Consider the following 12,500-nt stretch of genomic DNA (forward strand, 5'->3'; position numbering starts at 1 on the left):
AGGAAGGAAGGAAGGAAGGAAGGAAGGAAGGAAGGAAGGAAGGAAGGAAGGAGGAAAACATGGAGTCTGTAGCTTTGGTTTTCAAAATCTTTCTGTTAACTAGCTCTAGCACCTAGGTATTTTAAAAGACTAGCCTGCATTTTAAAGGACTCCATTTCCTTTCACTTTTTGCAGAATAATTTTGTAATACAATCTGTCAACCTATAGTGGAGGCAGCCTGACCCTGTATGGTGCATGCATATTTCATCATGTTCTTCTTCCTGATAAAAAAGAAAACACAGCCTTTGAAATGCCAGGCTGTACACAGTTCCATATTAGCTGGAAGTGAAGTTCCATATTAGCTTTGAATGAAGAAAGAAAGCAATTGTGAATGTGCTTCCATTACTTCATCTTTAATATGGAGATAGTGATGCTTAATTCCAAAAATGGTGAGGTTTATAGATAATCCATGCCAGTGTGTTAGGAATGTGCCCCGTACCCAATAAGTGCTGGATGCATCTTGTATGGTACTATATAATCCAGACTTGTTCAGCATCCCAGTAAAACTCAAAAAAAAAAGATGAGATGTTGGAGAAAATGTATTCAATATTTCCAATTAGAATGCTAAGATACATTTGCTTTTGCTCCTCTTCCCTGCCTATACATGAGTTAGAGGGTCAGAATGGTGGCAGTGTAGGGTCTCAGGCAGTGATGCTGTGATACAAAGGCAGATGAGGAAGGAGGGCCAGTAGAACAGATCTGGAACAAGGGAGACCACAGATAAGAGCCCTAGCTAACACCAATGGTGAAGGCAGAGATGATAGTATGTGGCATCAGGAGATCAAGGACTTGCAGAATCCAAGCATCCTTGTTATGTCTGGTCCAGGACCATTCAACCACTGACCTCTCTTCTCATGTTCACTGCTGTATGTTCATCTCCACTGCAGATAGGGTGCCTCCTATAAAAATTTTCTCCACCATATTCTTTCTTCTTTTCTTGTTCAGATTCTTCCTTCTTTGTGTACAGAGAAAACGGCTTCTGAAGAGCAGAGACAACATGATATTGCAAATTGTTTCCTAGAGTGTTATCTCCCATCTTTACTTAAGTGTACTTACCAAGTATGCTTTTGCCTAAAAGAGGGTTTGTTTCTTTTATACATTAGTGCACATTTAAAGCAGTATGTATCCATTGACACCCTTGAACTATATTAACTGGAATATCAGAATCCAGAATAGCTTTTAAGTCTTACATTCTAAATTAGGGAATAAATTTGTAGAATCACAATTCTTAACCTTAAATTTAAGTAGAAGATTCTCCTCTACAGATTAGGTGAAATGAAACCTGTTCTAGTTATCAGTCCTATAAGCACAAGTCTCTGCTCATTTCATTTGTGAGACCATGAAAACAAGGAGAGCCATTTAGGAAACCACTTACAACAAGATGCTAGAACAATTTTTTGGCAACATTTTAAGGAAAGCTTTTAGGGTAAGAACTCTAAAACATCAAATGTTTGTTTTTAAAGAAAAATATTTATGATTTTTATTATAAAATATTTACATGAGGGGCTGGAGAGATGGCTCAGTGGTTAAGAGCACCGTTTGCCCTTCCAGAGGTCCTGAGTTCAATTCCCAGCAACCACAATGGTGGCTCACAACCATCTGTAAAGAGATCTAGTGCCTTCTTCTGGTGTCTCTGAGGACAGCAACAGTGTACTCACATAAATAAATCTTTAAAACAAATATTTACATGATATTATGAATAATTTAGAAAACAAGCAAAGAATAATAATGAAAGAATGTATCATTTGTCCTATTACCGCTTAAGAAAATATCATTTTAAAATTAAGGGAAGTTTCCTAATTTTTTGAAAGCATGTTTGTTCCTTTTCTCATTGATAATATGCTTGCATATATAAAATATAACCCAAGGAGTAGGTTCATCAATTATTCAGAAGCTGAAACAGAAACTCTCAATTTATTTTCAGGCAGAATGGGAACACCGATGATAGTGAAGAGTTGAAGAAAGTGGAGAGATTTCTTTAAAGATTGTTACTTAGTATACCAAGCATCCATTCCTTTTATTTTAAATGATTTTTTTTTAATTTTGATGTTATAATTTCATCATTTCCCTCTTTTCTCTCCTTTCTCTAAGTCTTACCATCCATCCTCCTTGCTCTCAAATAAAGACTGCTTAGAAGGGAGAAATTCTCTTCTCCAGGAAATAGCACACCAGTCAATTATCCAATACCAATCGTCAGCCCTGAGAATATACATACAAATCACATTTTACAACCTGAGTACCTTGTACATAAATATATGTATATATATATATAAACATATATATATATATTATACACATATTCATACTTATACATTAATATATAAACATATGTGTGTAAAATCCTTTCTTTTTAAGAGTACATAAATGTGCATGTCTTTTTTTCACACAATTAATTTCTGTGAAGAGATGAGTCAAATATTGTTTTGTGGTAGCAATGGCTAGACTTGAAGACAAGAAATCACTCATGACTAGACCATCTTGTCTGTTCTTAGAAACCTCCTCTCTGAATTAGGTGGACTCTCACCTAACTCAGCCTTTGTGGTTTGGCAGTTATCTTATAAGCTAGCAAATTGGACTCAAAACAAAACCATTCCGTACATTCACTATTTCTCATAAAATTTTTAAAGCTTTATTCCAAAATATACTTCTGATGTTTCTATTCTGAAAAGTTCCCCATAGTTTTTATAATTCTGCTGTTAGTAATGGATAGCTGCATTTATGATTTACTGTTTAAGAAAGATCAACAGAATAAATTTACATCAAAATATGTTGTATTCTAAAATATCATTAATTCTTATAGTGAAGTAAAATTCGTAAGAGGGTAGATTTGTATTAGTATTAGTGAAAAATATGTAGTAGGATAATGCCCAGCCATACCTTCTTCCATGGCCTTTCTTCTCAGTCAGCTGTGACCTTTTTGAAGATAACATTTCTACATTAGCAAATATCTACAGCTCCATAAAATGAACTATCACAGTTTTGTGCTTGTTTAAATGTTCATTTGACGTGCTCATTTCCAGCTGTGCAATGGAGGATCAGTGACTGATCTTGTGAAAGGATTTCTGAAGAGGGGAGAAAGAATGAGCGAGCCTGTAATTGCATATATTTTACACGAAGCACTAATGGTAAGGCTATTTGAACTCTTTGTGTAATAATTAGGACGTAGTTCTGTCTAAATAAAAATGTGAACTCTTATTTTTAGAAAAATATAACTACATTCGTATTGACTAGTACAGGGTTATATTTGGGTTATTTTTTAGAAGGCAGCTTGGTGTTTGTTGACGGGATCCTAATTTCTTCTCTTAAGTTTTTTTTAAGTATTATAGATAAAGATAGAAAATAAATATTTCTAATAGTTATGTTTTTATTTGCCACTATCTTAAATAAATGTATCTAGAATAATATCCTTTGTTGGAATCAACCCATTTCTAAGACTTTGGAGAGCAAGCAAAGGCTCAGCAGGTGATTGTGTTGCTGCCAGACACAGTGACCTAAGTTCAATCCAGGGACCCTCACAGTGAAAAAGAATTGAGTTCCATGGATTGTCATCTGACTTCCACATGCACGCATGTGCACACACACACACACACACACACACACACACACACACTTATATATAAATAAATGTAATTAAAACATTTAGATATGCCGGGCATGGTGGCGCACGCCTTTGATCCCAGCACTCAGGAGGCAGAGGCAGGCAGATTTCTGAGTTCGAGGCCAGCCTGGTCTACAGAGTGAGTTCCAGGACAGCCAAAGCTACACAGAGAAACCCTGTCTCCAAAACAAAACAAAACAAAAACAAACACACACACACACACACACACACACACACACACACACACAACCATTTAGATATTTTGGGAGAAAGCTGAGAAGTGTGATCTTGTTTGGTGACTTTCTACATAGTCCGATTTGGAAATGATAAATTTGGATTTCACTAACCAACTAAAAACATTGGTTTTTGAATGCTGATTTTAACACATTTGGTATTAATTCTACACAAGTGCACCACCTGAAAAAATGTTGATTTGTAATTTTTTTTAAGATTCAATATACATTTTCCATCTTCCAGGGACTTCAGCATCTGCATAGCAACAAAACCATCCACCGTGATGTCAAAGGAAATAACATCCTGTTGACTACTGAAGGTGGAGTAAAACTAGTAGATTTTGGTAAGTTTTCTTGCAAGTGCCCAAGGAGTAGCATAAGAGCATCCACGTCTATATTGGTCAGGAGCTGAATGCCTGATTCTTAAACTGAGTGCTTCCTGTCTATGTTGCTGATTGAGTTCAGAGTCATATGACTGAATGATCAGGTGGATGAAAGTGTAATAAGGACTTTCCTTAGAAATTCAAAAGAGTAAGAACAATGAAACACTACTCCACTGCTCTACTGTGTTCCATTATTCTACCTAGAAAATAATGCTGTGTCCATTCTAAGACACACCCAATGGACAACTTGATATTGAACCTAAGAGCTTGTAACTCCCATGCTCTGAAAGATATCATCTATAGTGAAAGGTGTTTAAAAGCACCTGTCAGTGAACAACTCCAGACATCAAAGAAAAATCTGAGAAGCAGTGGCGTTGACAAATGTACTTTTAGAGATATTTTCCAATGTCAATTAAAATCATATACCTAGATTATAAGTAAGATAATTGCTTTGTTTTTGCCATTTGTTTGTTTTGTTTTGTAGTGTTAAACGTTATATATATCAAGCAAACACCATATCAAACTTTCCTCCCAGCCCTAGGTAACCTTATATGTGCTATCTTTATAAATTGCAAAACATGGATACAAACAAAATGAGAGCTTTGGTTTTAGATTATTTTGTTTGCAGACATTCATCAATCATTAGAAAATAGGGCCAGTTGTCTATTAAATGGTTTCCTGCTGTCCAATACTCAACTCATACCATTTACATGAAATATAATGCTTATAGTTTTCTTGTCCATGGTAAGCAGATACAGAATTTGGTTCATTAAAATGATCAGTGGGTATTTATTATGAATTAAAACTCAAGGATGGTAGAATGCAGCAATGTTCTTTGAGAGCAGAAGAAATAGGATACAGTAGAGCAAAGACTACAACATCTAACCCCAAAGCAATACCCTCATTTTATGTGTAAATCAAATTTTCAGTGATGACTGCTTCTTAGAACAGATGATTTAGAGTAAATTTTCCCTTAATTTCTTGCATCATGAAATGTACTTTGAGCTCGTTAGAGCAGACTGAAGATAGCAAGTGGCTCTTACTCTAGGCCATGTGCTCACAACTAAGTATTCAGGGATAGGCACCACCAGGAAAAGAGAGCATGCAATGTTTATTTTTCTGGGACTGGATGACATCACTCATTATATGTTGTACTTCCATCCATTTACCTAAAATTTTCAGGGTTTCATTTTCCTTTACAAGTGAGTATTATTCTATAGTGTATAGACGCCACATTTGCATTATCCATCTATTGAAAAACTTTTAGGTTGTTTGCATTTCCTGGCTTCTGTAAATACAGTAGAAATCAACATGACTGTACAACTTCCTGTAGAATAGGATGCTTCGTCCTTTGGACATATGCCAAGAACTGGTATAGATGGATCATATTGTAGGTTTTTTGTTTTTTGTTTTTTTTAGCTTTTTGAGAATTCTCTACACTGGTAACCAGAGTAGCTATACTAGTTTTACAACCTCACAAGCTGTGAATCTTCTTCTATCCACAGCATTTGTTGTCAAGTTGCTTTCTTGGCCTTAAACATTCTAAGATGAAATCTCAGTGTAGTTCTACTTTGCACTTTCTTATATTTTTGGTTGTGAGCCTAGCCTTTAATGGCTGAGCCATCTCTCCAGTCCCAGTTTGCATTTTCTTAATTACTAAAGATGTTGAACATATTTTAGACATTTTTATTCATTTTTATTTCTCTTTTGGAGATTTATTTCTTTTTTGGAGAACTTTCTGTTCAGTTCCATACCTCTGTTTTAATTGTGTCATCTGGTTTCCTGATTCTTTGTCTTTTGAGTTCTTTATATATTCTATATTTTAATCTTCTGTAGGCTTCCTTTTCAATTGGTTGACTGTTCCCTTAGCCATATAGGAGCTTTTGAATTTTAGAAGTACCACTTGTCAATCATTGGTCTTAATTCCCGGGCAGATGGAATACTAATTCAGAAAGTCCTTTCCTAGCCCCGTATCTTGGAGGGTTCTTCCTATATTTTCTTCTAGCAATTTTAGTATGTCATGCATGTTTCACATTGAAGACTTTGATCCATCTGGAGTTGGGGTTTCTGTGATATGTCATAGATATGGGTCTACTTTCATTCTTTTACAAGTGACGAAGATAAATAGATTCAGTAGAGTGTGTGTGTACACGTGTGTGTTTGTATATTCATATGCATATATACACTTACGTATGTATGTATTTTACAATAATAATTGAAGAAATCATGCATGAAGAAATCATGCATGAGGAAATCATGCATGAATTTCACAAAAATGTAAGACCATTTAAAACTCAGAATATCTTTTACATGATTGTTATATTATGAAGTCAATATTCCCAATGTGTCTTGATGTTTCTAATACATAGCCCTTTATTATAGCAAAGCCATTGTTACTTTAAATATTAAGAAATCTAATTACATAAAAACTAAGACTTAGCTTGATGACTAACAATAAGCATAGTCTGTCTGAAAGCAGTTTTGTTAAGTGAGACACACTATTGCAGAAAGCCACCAGGCCACTTAGAGAGCTAAGAGACTAGTGAGGTGGTAAATATTTTTAATGAGCTGCACAAGCAGTCACGGGTACATGGTCAGTCAATAAATAAAATGAGGTCTCAGGAGATCAGCTTCTTTAGGCAGGTCAACTAATGTTGAAAAAAAGCAATTTGTATCTTGAATAGAAAATGAAAAAGAGACTCAGCTTAAAGCCAGACCTCAACTCTCCTCCCTGTGAGTTTTTCCCTGGGGAACTTCATTTCTAACAGGACACTTAGCATTTCAGAATAGGAGTATGAAATCCATATCTTGTGATTTATTCAGACATTGTTCTTATGACAGAAGTGTTTATGGTTTTAAATCTCTCATTATCTACATGCTCCATTTTATTTTAATCCCTAATGCATAATGTGGGTCAAAGAGAAGTTGTGACTTAGTCATTAATAAGCCACTAGTTAGGGTCAAATGAGAAAGGTGAACTTGAATTATAGAACTAGAAGTACCATTTTTTTTTCTCCATAAGAATTCAAAACAAGAGTCATTAGTAGGTGGGACAGTCAAGAAATGAAAAGGGAATGCAGTTCCACACAATTTAAATCTTGACAGAGGTATGGAAGGTGTCCAGATTGGGAAGGTGTCATGGTGGCATGGGATGGTGTGTTGGGTCCCCAAGTGGAACAAGAAGGGTGTGTATGAGTGGTAGTAGTGGTGATGTCCAGTGGGTTTCCAGGCCTAAGTGAGATGAAGACAGCATCTACACAGGAATGAGGGTGGAGACTAGATGCTTCAGTCAGGACAATGGGAGCTAGACTTCTTTCTGCCCAATAGAGAAAAGGATTAGAGAGAATTGGTATCAAAATCAGTATAATAATATAAGCTCCATTCTCAGAAGTCAGTCAATACAAACTAGATAGATTTTCTGTTGTTTACTTTTAAGAGAGAGAATGCAAAATTGGGTGTTCAGGGTAGAGAACGGTTCTTAGAATAGTTGGAGGAAGGGAATGAATTAGATCAAAATATGATGTATGAAGATTTCAAAGAATAAATAGAAACACAGCTTTAAAATATAGTAAATGTGTTGTGAAATGTGTGTATGTCTATATATTCCCTCACCACCTCCACTAATGCAGAGCACACCACTCATGTGGATCTTGGTTTTAAAATAACAATTCCCAACTAGGTGGAAAACAGGGTTTTTAGAGGAAGAACGATTTTAGGACTGAATAAGTTCACCTGATCCTGCTTCATACAAAACATTTAAAACTTCCTCAGTAAATGAAGATACACGTCAAAGGAGCACAGGTGCCAACTGGAGCAAGGCCAGTCACCACACCTGGAAGCATTTGAACTTTATGATGATAATTATGATGAGCTCATGGAAATTCATTGAACAAAACAGAAGTCCATAAATCCATACTAGCATATATGTACACATGGATAAATGAGAAGAGAGAATGCCTTTTATCTCAAATAAAGATAGAAGGAATATGGAATTTCAAGTCATCATTTATCTGTCACCATAGTAATAATTTATTTATCCAATAGATGCCTATGCTAATGGGTCAAATGTTTAATAGAAATAGAGCTCTCTCATAGACTTGAAATACCTATCCACAAAATGTCTGTTAGACACAAAGGAAAAAGAGAAGCTTCATGAGGGAGAAGTCCACAGACAAGTGTCAATCAAGTGGTCAGAGTGACCATAGCTGGTCACAAGAATAATGAAAATCAGTTGACCTGGCAGGACCAGCCTGTTGTATTCCTATCAAAGCTCAGATCATGAGATGATGCCTACCACTTCAAACTAAGGAGTAGTCTATGAACTAACAGGCCTAACATTTGAAAAATCCCTAGGTTTAGAGGAATGATAGAGGCATTGTTGGTCAGACTGCAGATCATAGAGACAGAGCAAGACAAAGAGAGAACATTATCTTGAGTGCATTTTGAGGTTGTTGTAATGGAGAACTTTGATACTATTGTTGAAACTTGAACAGAAATATATGAATTAAAATTTTGATGATTCTAAAGTAAGAGTATCCTTGTTAGTAGTTAATCACAAACTGTTTGGGGATGGAAAAGGCATTGTTTGGGGTCATTTACTACCGAATGAGGCAGACATTAAAAAACAAAATGAAATGAAGATTTTGTATCTCTTTTGGTAAATTTTAAGTAACTCTGGGTCAAAATAAAAATGTGAGGCCAGATGTGGTGGTGGCTCACATCTTTAATCCTGGCATTTGGAACATTTGGTAACAGCGGCAAGTGAATCAATTCTCTCTCTCTCTCTCTCTCTCTCTCTCTCTCTCTCTCTCTCTCTCTCTCTCTCTCTCTCTCAGTTTCAGGCTAGCCAAGGTTTGACAGTAAGACCCTGTCTCTAAAATTAACAACAGCAACTACAAAGAACAGATTGAGAGCACCCTCCTTTCAGTCTGTGCTTTATTTGACCATGCTACTCCTCGTCATCCTCATGGTCTTTACAATAAACAGAACTCCTTCAGCTTCCTACCACGAAAACTCTAGTGTATCAAGCACTTCCAGTTCTCCATGACCTGGGAATATTTGAATCTCTCCCTTATTTAAGGAGGATAATTTAGCAGATATAGAATTCTTGAATAGTAGAATTCTCAAAATTTCAGTAATTACCTCCAGCTTCAAAGTTCCTTTTGAGAGATGGACTCTAATCTTGTTGTAAGTTCCTGTATCTGAAATCACTTGTCTGATTCTTTTCCAAGATTCTGTATCAGACTGTCTTGGTGCAGGTTCAAACACAAAGCAGTGTCCTTGATCTCACCTTACCTATAGTTTATTTACCTTCATACATGTTCATTAATGCCTTCTGTAGAATTCAGAAAAATTTTGGCTGTTATGCTTTGAATAATCTTCCCCCTTTCTCTCTTTTCTCCCCACCATGAATAGGAATGTGTCTACTCAATGGTGTCTCATAAACTCTTGGGCTCTGTTCACCTCAATCTTTTACTGTGTTTGTGTGATTGAAATTTTGCCTGTCTTTCTTCAAACTCACTGGTTGTTTTGCTCAGACCATTAAAGGTGTGCACTTGTACTTTTTGTTTTTCGTTACTTTTCTTTCATGGCTGTGATGAAGTATTAGGAACAGGCTCACATTTTAAGAGAGTACAGCCATGGTGGTAAAAGCATAGAAGAGGAACTGGTGTCAAGGGTAGAGGGGTAGGAACCCTCATCCAACTTAGATCAAGAAGCAGAGAGCAATAAAACTAGCACTCAGCTTGTTGTCTCTTGTCATCTTTATACTCAGCCTAGGACTGCAGCCCATGGTTCACCAACACCTACATTTAAGGTGAGACTTCCCTCTCCATTTAAGCCTTTCCAGAAATACTCGTACAGACAACCCAAGGGTAGACTTCACTCTGGATCAGTGATTCACAAACTTCCCAATGCTGTGACCCTTTAATATGGTCCCTCATGCTGTGGTGACCCCCCACCATCACCATAAAATTATTAAGTTGCTACTTCATAACTGTAATCTTGCTACTGTTATGAATCTCATGCACATATCTGTGTTTTCCAATGGTCATAGTCAACCCCTGAGAAAGGGTTTCTCAACTCCCAAAGGGGTCACAACCCACACATTGAGAACCACTGCTCTAGCCATTTCTCCATTCAAATAATTTGACACTCAAAATTAGCTATCACAGAGAGTTTCTTCTCGGGTGTTTTTAATTGTTCTACAATTTCATTTAGACTCAAGTACTTCCGTGTCTTGGTTTAGTTCTTTGAGCATGTCTGAATAGTTCTTTCTCAGGCATGCTTTTTATGGGCTTATTGTTTTTTCTTTGCCATTTATTGTCCATGTCCTTTGTTCACCTTTAAATGTGTTTTTCCTATTGAAACTAGGGCTTTAAGTCTAATGATGTAGCAACTCTGAAAAATAGATTCTCCTCCTTTTCTAGGCTTTGCAGCTATGAGAATGTGCATGCGTGCTTTGCTTTATTTCTTTCTGCCAAGGGTCACCCTAAAATATAAACTTAAAATCTCCTTAATCTCTTCTAAAGCCTGGTATTTATCTCTCATCTAAGTTCCTGCCTTTGTCTTAAGTTCACATTTTCTTTTTCAGGGCTAAGGATCAGATCTCAGGCCTTATGCATAACAGACAAGCACTTACCCTTGAGCTGTGTCCCCGTTTGTGGTGGGGGAGGGGACTTGCTTCTGAATGTTCTAGACTTAAATTTCTTACCTCTCAAAAAATCAGAAGACTTCAAAAGGGACATACTAGATAAAAGTTATCTTTAGCTTTGGGCATAAGTGGAGCAGATCTTGAAGCTTCAGAGGGTAGGGGAGAATTCCAGATCCACAGCAGAGTTTCTTTCCAAACCATCAAGAAAGAGATTCAGGATATATGGTCTGGTTTTCTCAAAGACATAGCATCTGATTCTCTTAAAGCAGAAGCTAGAATGTCTATCACCTAAAAAACGTATTTCATAGAGTAGGCTCACAAGACAGGGAACTCTTGGCCAGACCCCAGTTTGCAGTCTAAGCTATGGGGAACACCTGTAGTCAAAGTCCAAAAGGTGACCTTTTGCATGGAAGCACAACCTTTATTCTATTAAGACCTTTGGCTCATTGATTAAGGCTCACCCACATTGCAGAAGTGTTATCTGCTTATAATCCAAGAGGTTAAATGCTGATTTATCAAAAAAAGCACATCCACAGAAATATCCACAATAATGTTTGTCTAAGTATTTGTGCACTATAAGTCCATCAATTAGACACATGGTATTAAGCATCATACTGTCTTAATGCAGAATGATACTATTAGATGATGTGTTCTATGGCCTTTTACAGTGAAAAGTTTTGCATATATATTTTCAATTTGACTCTCATTCATGTAGTTTTGTCTTTGTTGTTCATTGTTTTTAGAATTTTGCTGTATGGGCTGTAGCAAACCAAGTCTGTTTAAAATTGTCTTAGGAATAGCATATTAGATATCTCTACCATCTCTCTAAAACACCAAAGAAACTCCTGAGCACCAATCCTGTGCATCTCTCTTCCTGGACTTGAGACTTGTACAGCAGTAACAGCGAGCAAGGATTGTTGGCTGGGCCTAGAATAGCCCGAAAATTCCCCAACAAAGCAAAAAGCTGAAGATCATTAGCATAAACCTGTGCCATGTCCCTGTGGCTGTGACTCCAGTGGATTGTTGCCCTGGCTGTTCAGCCCTGATTTCTCTTTGGCCTCCTGTTCCTTTCCATAGTACCTCACTATCTTAACTCTTCTGCTTGGAATTTTCCAGCCTTCAGCATCCTCCCTTTTGAGTGAGTTATGTAACTCTTCACTTTGGTGACTTGTTCCTTTTGATATTCTCTGGACAAAATGCCTTTACTGATCTTTTTACTTCCTGGGGCTACTGAACTCCTGCTTTGGATCCTTGTAGTCTTTTAAAGTAATTTATGCCAATTTTCCATGATTTTGTGTGTTTTAATCTTCTTAGCTGTTTTCCTTATGGGAATTTATGGTAAGTAGAAATGCAGCTACTCCTCAAAAGATGAGTTCCTCTCAGCTTTATTTCCCTTACAGGAAAGTTAGACTTAGTGACAAGTAATCTGTGGGTTTGAGTCTTTGTGGGTAAAACAATCTTGAGGTTTCATGGGCACTGCAGAATGATATTGAATGTAGAGTTTAGCAAATGCTTCCCTGGGTTTTGCGGTCTCAGAGTTGAATGTGTGCCTGTTTTGAATGTTATAATCACTTAGTATTCTCAAGAACCCCTTT

At 36.7% G+C, this 12,500-nt stretch overlaps 1 protein-coding gene across 1 annotated transcript in view; it reads left to right on the forward strand.

The window, feature by feature from the left end:
* Positions 1–12,500, forward strand: part of Myo3a (myosin IIIA) — a 229,092-nt gene that overhangs the window by 34,704 nt on the left and 181,888 nt on the right. Inside the window, exons 4-5 of the mRNA XM_021155802.1 lie at positions 3,060–3,164; positions 4,115–4,214. Coding sequence (XP_021011461.1) covers positions 3,060–3,164; positions 4,115–4,214 — 205 coding nt within the window. The remainder of the gene's footprint in view (positions 1–3,059; positions 3,165–4,114; positions 4,215–12,500) is intronic.

This window comes from Mus caroli, chromosome 2 (assembly GCF_900094665.2).
Source record: "Mus caroli chromosome 2, CAROLI_EIJ_v1.1, whole genome shotgun sequence".
In the NCBI taxonomy this organism is placed as follows: Eukaryota; Metazoa; Chordata; class Mammalia; order Rodentia; family Muridae; genus Mus; species Mus caroli.